Source organism: Aspergillus flavus, chromosome 5 (genome assembly GCF_009017415.1).
Source record: "Aspergillus flavus chromosome 5, complete sequence".
NCBI lineage: Eukaryota > Fungi > Ascomycota > Eurotiomycetes > Eurotiales > Aspergillaceae > Aspergillus > Aspergillus flavus.
This window is the reverse complement of record NC_092408.1, coordinates 2888338-2908427: the sequence shown is the minus strand read 5'-3', so window position 1 is coordinate 2908427 and position 20090 is coordinate 2888338. Positions and strand designations below refer to the sequence as shown.

Genomic DNA, 20090 nt, shown 5'->3' with positions numbered 1-20090 from the left:
TCCGAGTGTGGAGGAGAACCGGATTATCCGAAGATGTCATACGTCTAGTCCGAAATTCCCTCAGTGATCTGCACATATTTAAGCTGCGAGGTGCCGGAGAGATGCATCAGCACTCCACATTGGAAACCTGACACACTCAGCATCATGGCCACATCCAGGAATTGGCTGGTAACGGGATTCATTGCCCTCGATTGGGTCAGCATAGGCTTTGCTAGCCCTCATATCGCTGTGTCTACCCAACAGACTTACTCTTCTTTTACATACACGCAAGTAACCTCAGATGCTTATGCCACGCCGCTATCGACGTCTGTATCTTTTCCCACGCCAATTGCGCCACCATTCAGCCAGGCATCTACTCTGCTACCCAGCGACCTCACCTATACTACGTACTCATACGACCCTTCAGCAACGATCACGTCGGACGGCCAGTATGGCCAGAGTGCGTACGTCAATCTCTGGCAGAACTATTCGTTCGTGAGCTCCCCGCCATTTACCACCACAGCGTCTGCCACCCCGGTTGCGAGAGCCGAGCTCGTGCTACCCCCTGCGCTTTACAATGCGCCTTCGGATACAGGGTTGAAGCTGCCAGCAGACTTTATCTGGGGTGTCTCTAGCAGTTCTTGGCAGATAGAGGGCGGCCTTCAACTAGAAGGTCGCGGTCCTAGTGTCTTAGACACTATCGGCAATGTGTTGTCGCCGGAGGCCGCTGATAGGAGTGACGCTAATGTAGCGAACATGCACTACTTCATGTACGAGCAAGACATCGCCAGATTAGCAGCTGCGGGAATACCGTATTACTCATTCTCGCTGTCTTGGCCGCGCATAGTACCCTTTGGTGTGGCTGGCTCACCCGTCAACACCCAGGGTCTGGACCACTATGACGATCTCATCAACACCTGCATAAAATATGGTGTTACACCGATCGTCACTTTAAACCATGTCGACGCGCCTACCGCCGTCCAGGCAGACCTGGACTCGCTGCCCGAGCATTTCCTCTACTACGCCAAAATAGTTATGACCAGATACGCGGACCGAGTCCCGTACTGGGTGACATTCAACGAACCCAACATCGGTGTGGGCACTTTATTCCAAAAGTACCAAGACCTGACAAGTGCACTTATCGCCCATGCAGACGTGTACGACTGGTACAAGAACACACTGGGCGGAACAGGCAAGATCACGATGAAATTCGCCAACAATCTAGCCATGCCCCTGGACACACAAGACTCCTCGCACATTGCAGCAGCATCCAGATACCAAGACATCCTGTTGGGGATAATGTCGAACCCACTCTTCTTAGGAAAACAGTATCCAGACGCAGCCATAGACACAGTGGACATGATGCAGCCGCTCACAGACGACCAAATCAAGCATATCCACGGCAAGATCGACTTCTGGTCCTTCGACCCCTACACGGCCCAATACGCGTCTCCATTGCCACAAGGCACGGAAGCCTGCGCTTCCAACTCCTCCGACCCCTTCTGGCCCACCTGCGTAACACTAAGCAACGTCCAAGCCAACGGGTGGCTAATGGGTCAAGCGTCAAATGCCTACGCGTACCTTGCGCCGCAGTACGTTCGCCAGCAACTGGGTTATATCTGGAATACGTTCCGTCCGTCGGGTATTCTGATCGCGGAATACGGGTTCAACCCATTCCTTGAGTCGAATAGAACTCTTGATGCACAGCGGTATGACCTGGAGCGGACGCTATACTATCAGGATTTCCTTACGGAGACTTTGAAGGCCATCCACGAGGATAATGTTAATGTCATAGGAGCACTCGCGTGGAGTATAGCTGATAACAATGAGTTTGGGAGCTATGAGGAGCAGTATGGGTTGCAGACTGTTAATCGGACGAATGGGAAGTTTACGAGGACGTATAAGCGGAGTCTGTTTGATTATGTCGATTTCTTTCATAGGCATGTCCAGTCTGCGTGAGTTAGGGCAAGTGTTAGTCGCAATGGGTTCACTATATTAGCACCCTGATATAGTTTTGCTTTCCACGGCACAGTCCAATTGACACCACCTTCTTAGCCATACTAGCATTTTGTTGGCTTGGTAGGTCAATGACTCATGACATGGCCATGCTTTCATCTTCACATAGTGTAATGCCCCGATCCTGCGGAGTGAATTCACCAAAAACATGGGCGAGTATAACCGGAAATATACTGAGTTTCATCTTGCATGGCAAGCAACACCATAAGGTTCATCTCGCCTTGTTTCAGTGGCGACAGTGCCAAGGTTCAAGTACAGGAACGGTTCGCTGTATGGTGGTATATACGCTCTTCCAAGATGAAAACCTGCCAATTCATCTTTTAAAAGCCAAAACATTGGCCACAGTGGAGATAGTAACAAATTACAAAGACGTGAACGACAGTTAAGGGCGCCCCTTGTTTGACATGGATGCCGACCTCACGACACCTTGAGCACATCGGAAACTATATATAGGTAGTCTATGCTCCTCTGTCGACTGGCTTGGATGCTTCTTGCATGCTACCATCATGTGGGAGTACTACTCAGGAAAAGTTTTATTCATCACAGGTGCCTCGGGTTTCCTGGGAACGGCGCTGGTGTACCGCATCATCTCGCAAGCGCCTGTGGCTCATATATATTTGCTCTGCAGGGGTGGTCTGCCGTATGTATAATTGCAAAACTATGAGAACTGGACGCAAGCTTACATAGAACTAGACTTTTGGAAGGAATATGGCGTCAATACCTACCCTCCAAGTATATCGAGTGCCTCTATGATACCGGGCTTGTCACAGTGATCGAAGGCGATATCCTCGAACCAAACATTGGTATCAACGACGACCATCTTCAGGCATTACAAGAACACGTCAACATCGTCATTCATACGGCTTCGTCCATTAACCTGATGAGTTCGCTGGAGAAGTTAGCAAAACCAGTCATCCACGGAAGCGAAAATGTCGCCCACTTTGGCTTACAATGCCAACAACTCGATCGCTTCGTATACGTTTCAACGGCATATGTAAACGCCTTCATTTACCAGGAGTCGGATGATACCGACCCCTACGTGGAGGAGAGAATCTACCCTCTTGGTCGCGAATGGATATCTGATGCACGCGACGAGTGGAAACAAGTACAACGAGAAGGCAAATCCTTGGAATACAGCGCGCACAATTTCCCCTGGCCGTACGGCTACGCCAAACACCTCACGGAGCGACTCGTTCTCAACATATTCAGCGCCGCCGGTAAAGCAGAGAAGCTTCTCATTCTGCGGCCGTCGGTGATAGCGCCCGCGCAAACCTTCCCATACGAGGGGTTCAGCGTACCGAAATCAACGCCGACGACTGTGTTTGCGGCGTTTTTTATTTTAACTCCGACCCTAGTCGTGCGTGTGACAAGCCGGGCTGACGACCCGGAAACAGAATCCACGATCGACGAGGTCCCCGTTGATGTCGTCGTGGATAGACTGCTGGTTCACCTTGCGAAGGGAACCACGGGTCCTGTTCATGCTGTGGGTGGTGTAAGAACGCGGTACACCTTTCAAGCCTTCTGGGAGCAGGCGATGGCCTTGCGGAAGCTTCCATGGCCTCTACGGAAGGAGTGGTTGGATGTGGATTGGCGGTCTAAGTTACTGCACCCGATCGCTCGGGTGTATGTCATCTATGCGGCTTCGTATAGATTCTCCGAAGAGAAGACTGTTTCCCTGTGGAAAAGCTTGAGTGAGAAGGAGAGTTCGGAACTGCAGTTGTTCTCGTCAGGGTCCAGGAACGGGGTGGACTTCGCAGCGAGGGCAAAACAGATCCGGTTCGTTGCGGAGCAGTTCGCTGCCAAGGGGTTTCTTAGTCGGATCTTGTTTTGGCTGTTTTATTCATCGGGATTCTTTTAATGCTGATAATCTGGTACAGTACGTTTCGGGAGGTCTGGATAATAGCCTCACGCCGGCATAGCCGGAAGCAAATATCATCAGTCAATTGTTATGCAGGAGTATTCTTATTGCAAAATATAGAATCGTCTTTCTATCAGATACATCGTATGATAAATAATTAGCCGAGGTCGAGTCCAAACCCTAGTAGAACTAACCTATCATTCTACCCATAGACAACGATCCATGGGCCAACTCCGCAAACCGCGCTCTAGTTTCACAACCAGATCTAAGCGAAGACCCTTGGAACACTAGCGTCGATAGAGGTAGTGAGAGCCAGTTCAATGTAACATTAAGGGAGTTCTCGTGGTGGAGATTCCAACGGCCCCTGACACCGTAGCCGAAGTTGATCGGCACGTCTGTCAAATCATAGCGACGCTAATCTGGAACCCGAGGGAATTGCTTGTTTCAGCTTGAGTACCGACAGGAACAGGAGGATACTAGGGTTGCAATGGCATTTGATCGGTATTATCAATCATAATTTATTGGGGTGGTGAAGACGATGGTACGGTATCTTGCATGAATATGGTGATTGTAACGATGGGGATGGGGTATAAATAGGGATTGTTGGACGGGCCTGTAGTTGAAGAGGAATGTTAGCAGAGCTAATTCAGCATTCCAATCTCGCTTCCTGATTTTATTCTGTTTTTCTTTTGACTTTCTCTGATCGCTGGTCGATTGTACGTTCATTGTAACTGTGTGTCTCCTGTTTTCCTGGATGAGGTCGTGATCGGAAACTGTGAAGGAATGACACTGACGCATTGCCCTAATTGCTAGTATTCAAACCACACCATCACCATGAAGTCCATCTCCGCTCTGGCAGCCATCATCCCTCTCCTCCCCGTGACCGAAGCCCTCGTCGGTCTCGACTGGAGCGCCACCAACCTCCCCTCAACAGGCCTGAAGGATATCACATTCCCCATCTCGATCGCCAACGCCCCGCGCGAAGAAGGCTTCTACTTCGCCCAGCAATTCAGCTTCAACGGCGTCACCGACATCGGCTACACAGGCCTTCAACCTCGTCCCGACGCCAACGGCGCAAGCATCATCCACGCCGTCTTCTCCAGCTTCATCCCCGGTAGCACCAGCACCGACGAGAACTGCAGTGATGGCGCCGACGGCGGTGCTGGCGTCAGCTGTGCCGTCGAGATACCGGCATCCTATGCGCCCATGTATCACCTCGTTATAAAGAACACCGAAGGAACAACCTGGACCGGAACCCTAGTGGATGCCGTCAATAACAATGAGACTCATATCGGAGAGTATACGCTTCCCTCTGGAACGGGTGGTATCAAGGAGTCCCAGGTTGGGTTCGTCGAGTATTATCCTTGGAATGCTGTTGCTAGCCATACCTGTGGCTCGTTGCCGTATACTAATGCTACTTTCTTGAACCCTATCTCCTCTGAGTCTGGTGTTACCGCTACTGTGGGGAAGCCGTATGAGTATGGTGATTGTGAGGGTCAGGTTCGGTTTGATGTGCAGGAGGTTAAGGATGGGTTTGAGGTTTCGGTTGGGTTTTAAAAAAGGATCTGGGTTAGTGGTTGGTAGGATGTGTTTGTGAGTTGGTGTCTTGCTTGGTTAGGGGATGGGATGTCTTACTATTTCATATGTATACTCGTAACCATTCATGTCATATCTTTGCGAGAACCGTCTTAGTACCATGGTTATCGTCTCGTTGGAATACTGGTACTCACTTATGTTGACTCTTCTTTCAATAGTACAACTCGACTACACCAACCTAACCCAGAAGTATCTCGCAGAGTAGTAATTATTGATTTGATCCCAAGAAAAATGATCGTCAGTGACGCATCTGTGACATACATATAAACCAGAATACCACTTACCAAAAACAAGAAGTAATATTCGTATATATCCCAGGCCCGTCCCTACCACCCTTCCAAGGCCGGGAGTTGTTGTAGTTGTTAGTAGCTACAGTTAGTTGGATAGCCCAGGCCCTTCCCAACCTACCCAGCCGAGGCCTAGGATATGGGGATATATACATACATGATTTTGAAAGAAGTTGTGTTTATCCCTGGCCCGTCCCTACCACCCAACCAAGGCCAGGTTGATAGGCGATAGCAGATGGTGATAATTGCAACAATCGATATCATCGGCTCAGTAATTTGTTGAATCCCTGGCCCATCCCAACCGCCCAACCAAGGCCAAGTCATCTTACTGTCCACCATAGGGTGGGATTGAGGTTAATATGTAGGTTAGTAGGATAGCCCAGGCCCTTCCCATCCTGCCCAGCCGAGGCCTGAGGATATTTGGGAAGTTGATACTTACCTGATTTTATCCCTGGCCCATCCCTACCACCCATCCGAGCCAGGATTTGATAGCTTGGTTGCTTGGAGTTAGTAGTGATAGCCCAGGCCCTTCCCATCCTGCCCAGCCGAGGCCTAGGTTGTTTGGGGAGATACTCACTTGATTATGTCCCAGGCCCATCCCAACCACCCATCCATAGGCCGGAGCGGTCGTCGAAATCTCTGTTATGTTTCTTGTCAGGAGAGACTAGCATGTGTTAGTAAAAATTGTATGCAAGCCGTATTTTCATGTTGTTTTGTGTCTTACTGTCAAAGAAATCTCCATCCTTTGGCTCGAGTCCGTCACAGGCTGGTGATGCGTGATTGTTGAACGCATCCAAAGTATCGAATAATCGTCTTGTTGAATATGTGTCTGTCGTATCCCAGGCCCGCCTCAACCTCCCTTCCATGGGCTGGGTTAGTCGATGTAAGAGGGCTATGTTAGTAGTATAACCCAGGCCCATCCCGACCACCCATCCGAGGCCTGGATTGCTTGGAAGGAGAGACTTACCTGATATATAGAAGAAGCTGTGTTTGTCCCAGGCCCGTCCCAACCACCCATCCGAGGCCTGAATTGTTTGGGGAGATACTTACTTGATTATGTCCCAGGCCCATCCCAACTACCCTCCAAGGCCGGGAGTTGTTGTAATTGTCAGCTTGGTTAGTTGGAGAGCCCAGGCCCTTCCCAACCTTCCCAGCCAAGGCCTAGGTTTGGGGATATACTTACCTGTTTGTGTAAAGACGTCGTATTTATCCCTGGCCCATCCCTACCACCCATCCAAGGCCAAGTTGTAATGGATAGTCGACAGTCGAGATAGTAGAGTGCTGGTTAGTCGATGTAGTCGATTCCCAGGCCCGTCCCATCCACCCAACCATAGGCCAGGTGATATGATTGGAACCTAAAGTTAGTAGCAAGTTGCCCAGGCCCTTCCCATCCTGCCCAGCCGAGGCCTAGGTTATTTGGGGATATACTTACCTGATTATGTCCCAGGCCCATCCCTACCACCCTCCAGGGCCAGGTTGATAGCCGAGATAGTCGAGATGGTTGATCTAGTCGATTCTCAAGCCCGTCCCATCCACCCGCCCAGGGCCAGGTCATTGGCGATGCTGTTGATGTTCGTTGTGCACCATGATGTTGCTTTGTGTTGTGTTGTCGACTGCCCACTCACCTCTACCCAAGGTGGTGTTGCGTCAAGTGACGCCTATTTGGCAAAGTCGATGTTATCCTGAAACCCGCGTTAGTCAACTGTATGAAAAGAACGAGATACAGACCTTTTATTAGATGAATTTTCTTGTTGCGTTGATGGAAGCGTCCTGTTTGGTATTTGTAGAGGAAGAAGAAGAGGCAGGCTGGGAGACTCTGTGCTGAGGGGGGAATTGCAAGAAGGAAGGAAGGTCCTGGAAAAGGAAGGAGGGAAGAGGACTGCTTACTGAAAATTTCGACGTGTATTTCGTCAGGATTATCCAACTATTTGATGGCCGTCGTCCTTGCGGTCTACGCAGCGGGAAACTACGTACTTTGATGACGGTCTTCTGTGATGCAATGAGAATCTCGATACTTGGACATACTGTGAAGAACATTTAGAAGGATACTAATACCAAGGCAGTACCATACGACGAAGAGTAGGCTTGCTGATCTACGACAATGCTACTGGCTGCTATGCTTAAGATGCACCATTGTCATGACGATCTGAGTCCCTAGTTACACTATAAGTTTAGAACCAACCCCGTGGGGATCCCATATATTACGCTGCCTAGTCCTACAAGGGGTCCACCGATGGATAATGACCCATAGTGTGCTGGTGTATATTATATATAGTATACGGGACAGGACCGTACACGATCTTTTCACCCTTTGCACAAAGCCCAAACGAATGCATTGGGTGAGTCAGTGATGTCTTCGACTGACAATCCTTAGGTATGTATGACATGATGGACCTCCTGCGTTTTGTCAAACTACTCCAGGACAGACAGAATATGCTACTGTAGTAATATTTTGAATCTATACCTTCCTTTAACCTTTGAGCCATCGGCTCGGATCCTAATCCCTGCAGCCCTTTTCCCCGACCCGCTGGGTCACTAAACCCATTTTTGTCACGAAGCTCATAGGGCTACTAAGGAAGACTCCACGTTAACTCGCCTTCGAGAAGGGAAGGAGCTCCCAACATCGTGGTTACTGATTTGCAATCGACACATCTCCTGCTGCCCCCCGATCTTCACAACTAGTACCACTAGTAAGTCTAGTACCGATATGCTTGTCTACTCCCTGCTGGTTGAGTCGCAACGTCCCTAATTCGTCTAATATTTCGAGAACCACGGTTCCAATGGCGGTCGGCAGTTGATGATGTGCCTGACTCCCAAATGATCTCAGGAATGCCGCCAGGGGTGGATGACGACGGCATCGCCACTTGTATCGGAAAATCCGAAGTCAACGTTGAACAACCCCGGCTAGTCGGACCGGCGGAATCCGTTAAAATCATTGATTGATATGATTGTACATAACTAACTAGGTTAAATGAGCACTTCTCCACAAACGGAACAGCCAACGTCTGGCACTCGTTGTCCGTCCTTGTCTACCGGAGTGGGGAGGTGTTGTCTCTTTTAGGGCTCATCATCAATAGTCCCAACACTGACCCACCGTATTTCTCGACAACCAGCAGAAAAGGCAAGGCGGAAGTACTCGTACCTGGCTAATGACAATAGTCTCGTCTTGACTTCCGCTTAGATAATAGACGTACGTATCGCGGTGTTAGCAAGTCGCTTGCATGAAATGTGGAAACGCGGGGAATCCGCCAACCTTCCTTTTTCCGCTTATATATCGATCGTCGTCTTTCGGAGAAATACTTAGGAGAATCGGACCTATGCGACTAAATATACTGTGTATTCGCAGGCTATGCAGGATCTGACCGAAAGACTGAACAGAGATTGCGATGGACAGGCCACACTATTGTTTCAAAAGCAAGGCCAAACAACCACGACCCACTAGTGAGGAAGAACGGAGCCACAAAGATTATGTACTGTGTATATCGGAGGACTTTTTCTAGAACCCTACCGTAACAATCGAACTGTCGGTCTACTTTGTTCCGAAAACCGGCAGACTAGCATGAAACAGCACGCGGAGTGCTTCAGACTGAGGAGATTAATTGATTTAATTTACTCGCCATCACAGTGAAGAAGGGAATATGACGCAACTGCCGATGGAGCATCCGCGAAACGGCCCAAGACACTAGTCTGAAGATCGGCGCTGATCGACATTCGTGGATAAAAATGCTCAGGGACATCCGGGTGCGCTTCTGCTGGTTGTGAGGCGACATCTTGGAATAGGCTGGACTCCATAACACGGCTCAATTTTATTAACGTGGTGTTGAGGGAATATATTTTCAAAATACTGGAGGAGGAAAATCTGGGGATTCTGACTGACAGGCAATTTAGGTTATTAAATTTAATGAAGCAATGACGCCAAATTCGTCAGGATTCTTCAAACAGTGGAGATGCCGATCCCAAAATGGTTCGGAAAATCCGAGCATGATTGATATTCTCGCCCCTGTAGGGAGGATAGGAGGACGTTTACATTGTGATCCGTTCTGATTACCGGGTATAGACAGCGGATTTCCCGAGTATGTCTGCTCCTGTCTGCTCCTGTGATGTGAGAGTATAAGTAGAATTGTCAATGGCCCGACGGTTCCTGGAGAATGGACTCGAAGGTAATATCTACGCCAAATCCAACCTAAAGACCGCCGACCATAATGAATCTCCTTCTCCTAGCGGGCTTGTTGCCCCTGGCGGCTTCCCAATCTGTGTCGGATCTCTACCTCGAGAACGCCCCGTCCTCTCCTCGGCCATATATCATCCCTCATTACGCCAACTCCCATGCAGTCACGATTGGCAGCCAGCTCTACCGCTTCCCGGTTACCGGACCATCCTCCGACTATGCGTTTACGTTGATGAGCACCAACGCCCCCTACAGCGGCAGTCTCGGAGTGCTCCCGCATATCCACCAGAAGCACTACGAGAACTTCTTCAATTTCAAGGGTCGCTTCCAGCTGTGGGCGCAGTATGGCGAGGAGGAACAACAGGGACGGTTGTTGACACAGGGTGATTATGGATCGGTACCGAGGAATACCACGCACACCTTCCAGATCTTAGACCCGGACACAGAGATGGTTGGAGTGATCTCCCCGGGCGGTTTTGAGTGAGTCTAGAAGCCTCCGATGGGAGGAAAATGGATGATAAGGACAAGGAGCTAACCAGGATATTTGTAGGGACCTCTTCTACACCCTCGGCACCAACTATACCTCCGCCACCAACACACCCTATGTCCCACAGGCGTCCAATGATTCTTCGGCTACCGGACCGGACGCTAGCGGGATTTCCGGTCTCGAATCATTTGATGTCTACGCTCAGCTCTCTTTCGAGCCGCGTCGGGACTTCGTCAATGGCTCTGCCCCGTCGGATGAGGGCTGGCACACAGAAGACGCCTCCCTCGGCGAGCCGGGAAAGCCCTACTTCATCGCCAACAACTATGGCCCGAAGTACCTCAACTCCAAGCACGGAGCCTACCAGATTATCCAGCCGCTGGTTACCAATAGCCAGGCACAGGATACGAACTTCACCCTGTCGACCATTATTTTGAGCCGGCAGCGGACGTCGAGTTCGGCCCCGACGTGGTCCACAGTCGGAGCCACAGCGTTTGAAGTCCTGGAAGGATCAGTTCAAATTCAGATCGGCGACTATCCAGTTGCTCAGCTAGAGATGGGCGATGTGGCCTTTGTGCCTGCAACGGTGTCGTATAGCTATTGGACGGAAGGATCATATGCGAAGGTGTTGTCCGTCAATGCTGGTCAGGATGGACTTAACCAGCAGTTGATTGCCGAGGGGAAGGACTGGGGATATCCGACTTTTCCACGTTATTGATCGACCGTATGGAGTACATATTAGCGATCTATGATTGGTGTGAAAACGATGTACTGTAGTGTATATAGTCTTGATATTATCACTGAGTTTGAATTGTCTAGCCGAAGGAAGGCCACCGGTCGCATTGGGTGGGAACGCGCCCGTTCGGAGTCTAATCACTTCAACTATCCCTGCCAGAGGCGCGGGGAAGCTTTTAGTGCTCGTCAGTAGTATCTAATTAGCATGGACGTTTGGATGCATGTCGACAATTTCACCAGCTGCCAAGGAGCGGGGGTTGCTTGGCAAAGAGAAGGAGATTGATCTCTGCCATGCCAAAGGCCGGGATAAAAGTACAATATTGAACTGAAATAACAGGCGAAGGACGCCGTCAAAAGACTATATGCAAGGCCGAGCACATCGTCTCACGTCCCACATTCATAGCTGGGAAAAATAGCCGCCGCCTTGGCTGACAATCAGGCCAGGATCTCACGCCATGTGCTGTCGTCATAGGCCGTTGGACTCGGCCGGGAGGTGGACTGCGCCATAGATGGATTAATTTTGGAAGGAATATTTGAGTTATTATCGTATCCTTGCATGTATGCACCGGGGATCTGGACAGGAATGAACGGATGGGGAGGTGGACGGCACGATGGAGACGGTGTGATAATGCAGTTGCACTGCAGTAGTTCTGTTTATATATAGAATTAAGTATGTCTTTTAATTACTAACCAACAGAACAGCAGGGGAGGACGTGGGAGTTAGCTCTTTTATTAGCTATCAACGCAAGTAGTTGCATGGTCGAGAGGGGAACGGGAGCGATATTCTATTAGGGCTATCCTTGCACGGGACTGAGTGCATATGCGAGAGGATCACAGTCTACGGAGTATCATACCCAGGGTTGTCGCATTACAGGACTTCGATTTACACGGAGTTTTGCATTTGATAGATTAAATTCAGGAGAAAGTGATCCAGCCAATATTCTCGAAACGTCTCTGGCATCAGATCGGGATGAGGCCCGTCTTCGCCGACCCACGCAAGGGGCGATCAAACAGGAAAAACCTCCCTTGTTCTAGGCCAAAATTCTGAATAAGATGGTGGTTGCAACCGAGCGAAAATGCACAGAGGTATTGATCATCGAAGCGACTTGCTGGGGGGATGCTGCCAAGAAACCAGTCAACATTCTCATCTTATTAATCGGTGGAGCATCTGAAGCTATCCGACTAGTGACATTCTATTACCAAGCATCGCGAGCCGAGACCTTGTCGATATGTCAGGCCACTATGCTTGCTGCACTTCGTCGAGCTTCGCGATCATGACACCAATCCAGTGGGAGGCTGGGGATTTGTGATATCACCCAGGGAAAAAAGCTTTCTCTCATACCAATTATTGGGTTTTCAGGCTTCTGCGTTCGGTCGTATCCACCCTACCGTGTCCGATTATGCCGGTTATGCATTTTATCTCCTTTATTCGATTCGCCAAGAATGGATCTGCCAATCCTCCCGACGAATGGGCGTTTGAGACTGCATCACTGTGGCTGTAGGTCAATAACAGGTCCCCTTCTATCGCCATACTAGAGAGCAAGACCCAGTAGCCTAAGACAGCTCCACCCGTATCACATCGTTTTTTTTCTAGGCTTTCATGTTCGAGTAAGCAACAGGTGCTTTTGTCCGATTGGGGCTACGACTGGCGTCTAGGAGGAGATACCTTACGTACCTTCCTGTCTTGGGATGCGAATGAATTCCTTGGCTGCTTAATTAAACGATCTGCACGTGCATATAAGTACCTCGCAAGTGTACCTGCAAGCCAGGAACTTCTCTTCTCTTCCCCGAGTGCTGATCATCCCACTGCGAATTGGTGAGTTCTATAAGTTCCTTGCATTTTCCCCTCCCCTTCCTGCCCTTCTTTCCCGCTCACCACCAAATCCCTTTGGCTGTTGCTTATTTGTGTTGACACTTAACAGTTAGCAACACGATGCGCGCCCTCTCCCTTGCCAGCGTCATTGGCATTGCCAGTGCGGCGTGTCCGTACATGACCGGTGAGCTTGAACGTCGCGACACAGGAACCAACGATGCCACCGCCGCGACAGAGGAATTCTTGTCCCAGTACTATATGGCCGACAATGACACATTCCTGACCTCCGACGTGGGCGGCCCTATTGAGGATCAGAACAGCCTTCAAGTCGGAGACCGCGGCCCGACATTGCTGGAGGATTTCATCTTCCGACAGAAGATCCAGCGCTTCGATCACGAACGTGTATGGGGGAATACTATATGATATGGAATGTGAATGGGATTTGGCTGATCTCTAGTAACAGGTTCCTGAACGTGCAGTCCACGCTCGCGGTGTTGGTGCCCATGGTGTCTTCACCTCGTACGGTGACTACTCTAACATCACTGCTGCCTCGTTCCTTGGAGCTGAGGGCAAGGAGACTCCGGTTTTCGTGCGATTCTCGACTGTCGCGGGTAGCCGTGGTAGTTCGGATTTGGCTCGCGATGTTCATGGCTTTGCGACTCGTTTCTACACTGATGAGGGTAACTTCGGTATGTCCAATTCATAAACAATTTTTCCTCCACATGGAGTTTTCATTTAACTAATTCGAATCACAGATATTGTTGGCAACAACATTCCCGTCTTCTTCATCCAGGACGCTATTCTTTTCCCTGATCTCATCCACGCTGTCAAGCCTCGTGGTGACAATGAGATCCCTCAGGCTGCCACTGCCCATGACTCTGCTTGGGACTTCTTCAGCCAGCAGCCCAGTTCCCTGCACACCCTGCTCTGGGCCATGTCCGGCCATGGTATCCCGCGCTCTCTTCGCCACGTCGATGGCTTTGGTATCCACACCTTCCGCTTCGTCACTGACAACGGTGACTCCAAGCTCGTCAAGTTCCACTGGAAGTCCCTGCAGGGTAAGGCCAGCATGGTCTGGGAAGAAGCGCAGCAGGTCTCTGGCAAGAACCCCGACTTCATGCGCCAGGATCTCTTCGAAGCGATCGAGGCGGGCAGATACCCTGAGTGGGAGGTGAGTGTTTTCGGCCATCCTTCAATCCAGCGTACTAATTTTGTAGCTCGGTGTTCAAATCATGGATGAGGAAGACCAGCTGAAGTTTGGCTTCGATCTGTTTGATCCCACCAAGATCGTCCCCGAGGAATACGTGCCAATCACCAAGCTGGGCAAGATGACTCTCAACCGCAACCCTCGCAACTACTTTGCCGAGACTGAGCAGGTCATGGTATGGAGCTCTGACTAAGTATTGTTGTCGTTCTTTGACCAGTGACTCACGAATGTTGTAGTTCCAACCTGGCCACATCGTCCGTGGTGTTGACTTCACCGAGGATCCTCTTCTCCAGGGCCGTCTCTTTTCGTACCTCGACACCCAGTTGAACCGTCACGGCGGACCCAACTTCGAGCAGCTGCCCATCAACCAGCCTCGCGTGCCTGTGCACAACAACAACCGCGATGGAGCCGGTAAAGCCTCTTTGAGGACCCGTTCTATGTGTATATCGGTGTAGGATGCTAACCCCATTTAGGCCAGATGTTCATCCCCCTGAACCCCAACGCCTACTCTCCGAACACCCTCAACAAGGGCTCTCCTAAGCAGGCCAACCAGACTGTGGGCAAGGGTTTCTTCACGGCTCCTGGACGCGAGTCTACTGGCCGTTTCACCCGTGCCGTCAGCCCGTCCTTCGAGGACGTCTGGTCGCAGCCGCGTCTGTTCTACAACTCACTTACTCCCGCCGAACAGCAGTTCGTCGTCGATGCTATTCGTTTTGAGAACTCCAACGTCAAGAGCTCGGTCGTACGCAACAATGTCATCATCCAGCTGAACCGCGTGTCCAACGACCTCGCCCGCCGCGTCGCTCGCGCTATCGGCGTTGAGGAGCCTGAGGCTGACCCGACCTACTACCACAACAACAAGACCACTGACGTTGGCACTTTCGGACAGAAGCTGAAGAAGCTCGATGGACTGAAGGTTGGCTTCCTGGCTTCGGTTGAGACCCCTGCCTCCATCGAGGCAGCCTCTGAGCTCAGCAAGCAGCTTTCTGAGGACGGCGTTGATGTTGTCGTCGTTGCGGAGCGTCTGTCCGACGGCGTTGATCAGACTTACTCCGGATCGGATGCCATCCAGTTCGATGCTGTGGTCGTCGCGCCCGGCGCTGAGGGTCTCTTCTCTACTTTCTCCTTCACTGCGCCTAGCAATGCCACCTCCTCGTCCACTCTGTTCCCGGCCGGCCGGCCCCTGCAGATTGTCATCGATGGATTCCGTTTCGGAAAGCCTGTTGGTGCCGTCGGCAGCGCCGCTACTGCGCTCAAGAACGCCGGTATCCAGACTTCTCGCGACGGTGTGTACGTCGACAAGTCGGTGACTAGTGGATTCGTCGATGGTATCAAGGACGGTCTTCGCACTTTCAAGTTCCTTGACCGTTTCAAGCTGGACCATTAAGCCGGCGTGTACTATTAGCCAGCGGAGGATTTGTAACCATCGGGGCATCTTTTACTCAACATTGCCCGATCTGTGATTTGTTTTGTGGCGAGGCCACTATTTCTTCTATGTATATTTGACTAGTAACATATTCAATAAACATCTCGCAGAGTATTATAATCAGTACATGTGTGAGCTGGTAGCCAACTACCTTATTCCACACTTTTCCCACGAAAAACGTACGATAAGCCAGCTTCTAGGGTCAATTCTATTGATCTCTAGACAAAGAAAGCTCAATCAATTGGTCCTTCTACATCTTCCCTGGTAAACAACAATTTCTCTATGTGAATGCCCAATTTCAGCTTAAAAATAGGTTATCTGATAAAAATTTACTCACAAGACCCACAATCCCACTTAACGACAATATAAGAAAGGAAAGACGCTTCCAAAACAAATATAAATTAAATCAAATTAATATAAATCTCTATTATATTAATATGCATAGTATCCCCTCTATTAATATCTCCTTAACAATAGTACGAAGCATAGTGGGTACTTGTACCGTGTACGGAGTAGTTAATTTTAACCTCCTACTAGCAGTGTTACTATCGCTGACCGAGACTGTGCGAACCGGTATAGCCTGTTATCTGAGCTGGACAGAATTCTTCTTGGTGGGTTTAGTTGTTTTACTGTGTATATTTTTGCGAATTTGGGTTTTGGATGTGTTGTGTGGACTGGGTAGGTATTGTTTTCTGGATTTTGCAATTTACTTGACACTTGGTAAGAGAGGCAAGAGAGGCAAAATAGAGAAGAGATAAGAGAGGGAGGAAGAGTATATATAGATGTGAAGAGTCAGATTATCGGGTTCATTGAGTTATCCCAAGCCGAACAAATATTGTACTTTCTCGCACTCTCAAAGCTCTCCTACTCCACGACCAAAGCGAGAGAAAGCAGGTACATACGCCGTGACTAAAGTCCAGCTAATATCACCCTACAGGCAATCACCGTATCAAAACCCTCACACCCTTAGAAGTGACCTTCGGCATGGGGACCATGAAATCATGCGCTATCATCACATCTGTTTCATCCGTCTCGTACAGCTCCAGCTTCAGTCCATTGGGACGGTAGAGAACAGCCAGAATGAGAGAAATCTCGGCCATGGCCAGACTGTTTCTTTGCATTAGTTATTCGTTTGCTTTGACAGGGGAAGGGGGAGCATACTTCATTCCGAGACAGTTTCTTGAACCACGGGTGAAGGGAACGTAGTTCCGATGCATGGCTGGGTCGATGGCACCGAGCCAGCGCTCTGGGCGGAATGTCGTGGGGTCGGGGTAGACGGTTGGGTCTGTGTGCATGAAGTAAGAGGACATGCCGACTGGGGTCTAGTGTTTGGTTTGTTAATTCTGTTTAATAATTGGTAGAATCAATAATGTAGATAAGTGACTTACCCCAATGGGGATTGTAAAATCTTTGTATTGAATTGGCAGGTCAGGAGAGACCCGAGGAAGACGGTGCATGATGCCATAGCTCAACCTGTACAGACCTGGTCGTTAGATCCTCATTCATTTCTCTTCCACTTTTAGTAGTTTTAATTCCATGGGAAAGTAAATTACCGGAGAGACTCCTTAATAATGGCCTGAAGATACTGCAACCGTTCTAGGTCCATGAATGTAGGAACCTTTTCTGGCCAACCGTCCATCGCATCCCTCAATTCAGCCTGTAATTTTGCCTTGATCTCCGATCTTGCAAGAATATAGAATGAGGCGAATGCAATTGTGCGGGCAGTGGTGACTGTACCCGCGCTCAGGAGAACCTGTGCTTCCTGGACCAGGCGCTCGGGGGACCGTTCGGACTCGGGCATATCACTTTCGACGATATGGTGGAAAAGCGAGACTTCGCGGTGGGTATCCTTGAGTTCGGTGGCTTTGGAGTTCATGACGTGGGTGATTCTCTGCAGGGCTACCTGTATGGATATATTTTAGTTTCAGCCACGCGTATATTGTCCTAATATAATCATAATGAGGAGGGAGAGAAAACGCACATCCTTAAGTCGATTTAGAGATTGGCCTTGAGGGAAGGCCTTGAGCAGGATGGACTCAGGGATATAAGTCACAATCCTATCCCACTGTATCAGCGTACATTGAAGAACTGCGTAAAACGGGAAGAAGATGAAGAAAATACAATACAACTCACCTGGCAATCAAAGGAAACCCAGTAAACACAGGGAAATGTCTTAAGATGTTGTGGATGAGGTTGTACCTAATATGTCCGTTAGCTATATTATCCGCCACAAGACACAGAAAGACAGCCACCAATCTGGCGAAAAATCAGGATGATCCATAAAAAGATCTCCGAAATCATCCTTATTAAAACAGACCCGTCTTATGATATCACCTGAGAAGGCAGAGAAAGCATGATCCAGCGTGATCACCGTGTGCTTCCCCTCGTATTGGCGGAGTCGTGATTCAAGCTTCAGAGACATCTCCACAAGTGCTGGCTCCAGCCGAGCAATGCCTGCTCGGGAGAAGAATGGCTCTAGAGGTTTTCTTCGCTTGCGGTGGAGGTTGTGATCGACTGTTACGATGTGGCTTTCTACTCTCGCGTCCTTAGTTACCTTTCCGCATGGATAGAAGACTCATACCGTCCATTCCAATTCCTCGGGCGAACAAATCATAGTGGTTGCTTCGACGTTTGCTTTCCGTGACATAGATTTCATTATAGAAGTCCGGATCGCGGATGGATAGCTCGTGCGGGTTAATTCTAATGATGGGGCCTTGACCCATGCTGAATGTTATTCTTCCTATTCTTGTTCCTTCGCGGGACCATTTATGTACCGTATACTTGATGCATCCGCTCAATCTCGAACACGTATTTCCCACCTATCCAGTAATCGAAGTAAAACTCGTACCATCCCGTCGCGGCGGCAAGTTTAGAGCCTGGGAATTTTGCCAGTGGAGAGAAATACAATCGGTAAATAACCAGCCCTAAGCTGTACAGGACAATAACCCCACCTAGGACGGTCAAGTTAAAGGTATCTTCCATTGCGACTCCCAGCATGTAAGCGCAGATGTGGTGTTCAAGAGTTGAAACGAAATCTCCGTCAAACTACCATTTAACAGAGGACAACACGAGAATGGTTGCGTTGGCAATGGATCTAGAAAGGATATGAAGAGGGGAACTGGCGCGTGATAAATGTATTGGCACCAGCCTTCCCAGCATCGTCGCAAGCCACGGTGTCATATATCTGTAATCAACCTGATGAGCGATAGTGTTGAATCCCGAGTATTTCGGGACATGAAGGCATTATCCTTGACCATGTACCATTACCGCTCAACTATATATCCTGTCTCTACATTGGAGTCATAAGGATAAGGCATTCAATTTGTAATTAAGCTGGTAAGACACTCCAGACCAGTTGATGGCCAAGGGCAATTACGGTAAGACAAACGGGGTGGATGCTGATCGAGGCGGGGTAAGAACAAGAGAGGATTATTAGTAGAACTTCTGTGATACTTGGATCAGGTTAATGACCAATATGGAGTCCCCCCTAGCTTTCCTACCAGTTTAATAAAATGAACAAATTTTGAAGCTATTCAATAACAATGAAATCAAAACATCTAAAAAGTGATGATATTCGAAACGGTGCGATGCTGACAGGCCTCGAATCAAACCTCTTTAGGAAACGGTAGGGGCGGTGAGCGCAGTCATATGACTTAACCTGCTGCCGTGGGTCCTTATTTCCGACGGCCCACACAAGATCTTGAGGCACCCTCTGGGCCTCAAGGCACCCCAGCTGAACTGTAGTCTGCCTATTGTGCCTGCCTCAGGCCCTCCACTAAATGCAGCCGGCTGCATACGGAGTCCATCACGCGATATATGTTGACATATGTGGGGATGTTCTGGTTTATATCAACCAATCAAAGGCATTCTGTAATCCAGACCCATCTTTTTTCGCGTTGCGATAAACAGTAGAATTAGCAGGTTTTTATACTTATATCTCAACTACCACTTCAACTGATACTTTCTATGTATCTGAATCATGTAAGACACCTTTACCAAGCTTTTGGGCCTCATTAACTGACGGGGGGACAGACTCACGGTTATGTAGTGTGCGATGATCTCACTATTTCTGCGACTGTGGAAGACAACGGTATCAGCGCAGGACCCGCTTATGGGAATCTGAAGGATGGACTTAAGCTCAACTTTCAGCTTAAGGACAGGAAAGAGTTTAGATTTGACTTCAAAAATGGCAGTGAAGTCTGGGTGACGGAGCATGGCCATGACCACATGTTGCTGCGCCTCTAGAGGATTCGGTTTATTCTTTTCAGACTCGCTAATAAGAATCTGATGATTGATTGAACCTTTGAGGAAGAGGTTTGTAAATTAATGTTACCTGTCTGCTATATTCCGCGTATATTCAGCATCGTGTTCCTTTTATCTAGTTCATCCCACGCCTTCTCTTACACTACCCAAGTGAGTTTTAATCTTCTTGCTTACAGGGATTGTGCCATCTCTTACCTTTTCAACTTCGGACATCTAATAACTGGCCAAAATATTCTTAATAAGCTCTTACAAAACCCC

General features: G+C 49.2%; 8 protein-coding genes across 8 annotated transcripts; 6 read left to right on the top strand and 2 right to left on the bottom strand.

Annotated features, from left to right (window-relative positions):
• Positions 1–144: 144 nt before the first annotated feature.
• On the top strand, positions 145–1938 carry F9C07_8758 (beta-glucosidase; the record flags this gene model as incomplete). The annotated part of the gene is made up of 1 exon (XM_041286486.1): positions 145–1938. One exon carries the CDS (start codon positions 145–147, stop codon positions 1936–1938), a length of 1794 nt encoding a protein of 597 aa, XP_041147957.1.
• Positions 1939–2501: 563 nt separating this feature from the next.
• Positions 2502–4484, top strand: F9C07_2285123 (male sterility domain-containing protein; the record flags this gene model as incomplete). Its single annotated transcript, XM_041293122.2, has 2 exons — positions 2502–2635; positions 2689–4484. 2 exons carry the CDS (start codon positions 2502–2504, stop codon positions 3851–3853), a joined length of 1299 nt encoding a protein of 432 aa, XP_041147956.2. The 3' UTR covers positions 3854–4484.
• Positions 4485–4687: 203 nt separating this feature from the next.
• F9C07_8756 (uncharacterized protein) lies at positions 4688–5410 on the top strand (the record flags this gene model as incomplete). The annotated part of the gene is made up of 1 exon (XM_041286485.1): positions 4688–5410. The coding sequence occupies one exon, from the start codon at positions 4688–4690 to the stop codon at positions 5408–5410; it is 723 nt and encodes a 240-aa protein (XP_041147955.1).
• A 907-nt stretch (positions 5411–6317) lies between these two features.
• F9C07_2234456 (uncharacterized protein) lies at positions 6318–6602 on the bottom strand (the record flags this gene model as incomplete). The annotated part of the gene is made up of 2 exons (XM_071509954.1): positions 6318–6400; positions 6461–6602. The coding sequence occupies 2 exons, from the start codon at positions 6600–6602 to the stop codon at positions 6318–6320; spliced, it is 225 nt and encodes a 74-aa protein (XP_071364525.1).
• Positions 6603–9938: 3336 nt separating this feature from the next.
• F9C07_8755 (putative quercetin 2,3-dioxygenase) lies at positions 9939–11106 on the top strand (the record flags this gene model as incomplete). Its single annotated transcript, XM_041286484.1, has 2 exons — positions 9939–10384; positions 10455–11106. The coding sequence occupies 2 exons, from the start codon at positions 9939–9941 to the stop codon at positions 11104–11106; spliced, it is 1098 nt and encodes a 365-aa protein (XP_041147954.1).
• Positions 11107–12831: 1725 nt separating this feature from the next.
• Positions 12832–15740, top strand: F9C07_2285120 (mycelial catalase Cat1). The gene is made up of 6 exons (XM_041293121.2): positions 12832–13338; positions 13400–13625; positions 13692–14107; positions 14154–14318; positions 14380–14554; positions 14617–15740. The coding sequence occupies exons 1-6, from the start codon at positions 13057–13059 to the stop codon at positions 15528–15530; spliced, it is 2178 nt and encodes a 725-aa protein (XP_041147953.1). The 5' UTR covers positions 12832–13056; the 3' UTR covers positions 15531–15740.
• F9C07_2285119 (cytochrome P450 monooxygenase) lies at positions 15741–18705 on the bottom strand. Its single transcript, XM_041286477.2, has 9 exons — positions 18344–18705; positions 18151–18282; positions 17822–18101; positions 17703–17768; positions 17551–17626; positions 17123–17472; positions 16958–17042; positions 16731–16891; positions 15741–16676 (listed from the first exon to the last, which is right to left on the bottom strand). Exons 1-9 carry the CDS (start codon positions 18564–18566, stop codon positions 16511–16513), a joined length of 1539 nt encoding a protein of 512 aa, XP_041147952.2. The 5' UTR covers positions 18567–18705; the 3' UTR covers positions 15741–16510.
• Positions 18706–18927: 222 nt separating this feature from the next.
• Positions 18928–19814, top strand: F9C07_8752 (uncharacterized protein; the record flags this gene model as incomplete). The annotated part of the gene is made up of 2 exons (XM_071511820.1): positions 18928–18981; positions 19602–19814. The coding sequence occupies 2 exons, from the start codon at positions 18928–18930 to the stop codon at positions 19812–19814; spliced, it is 267 nt and encodes an 88-aa protein (XP_071364524.1).
• Positions 19815–20090: the final 276 nt, after the last annotated feature.

Bases quoted from the DNA above. Each gene is read 5' to 3' on its own strand.
- F9C07_2285120 (XM_041293121.2), top strand. From the start codon at position 13,057: ATGCGCGCCCTCTCCCTTGCCAGCGTCATTGGCATTGCCAGTGCGGCG. The intron at 13,339-13,399 runs GTATGGGGGAAT...CTCTAGTAACAG, and splicing joins AGCGCTTCGATCACGAACGT to GTTCCTGAACGTGCAGTCCA. The intron at 14,108-14,153 runs GTGAGTGTTTTC...CTAATTTTGTAG, and splicing joins GCAGATACCCTGAGTGGGAG to CTCGGTGTTCAAATCATGGA.
- F9C07_2285119 (XM_041286477.2), bottom strand. From the start codon at position 18,566: ATGCTGGGAGTCGCAATGGAAGATACCTTTAACTTGACCGTCCTAGGT. The intron at 17,473-17,550 runs GTGCGTTTTCTC...ATATCCATACAG, and splicing joins CTCTAAATCGACTTAAGGAT to GTAGCCCTGCAGAGAATCAC. The intron at 17,043-17,122 runs GTAATTTACTTT...AGGTCTGTACAG, and splicing joins ATTATTAAGGAGTCTCTCCG to GTTGAGCTATGGCATCATGC.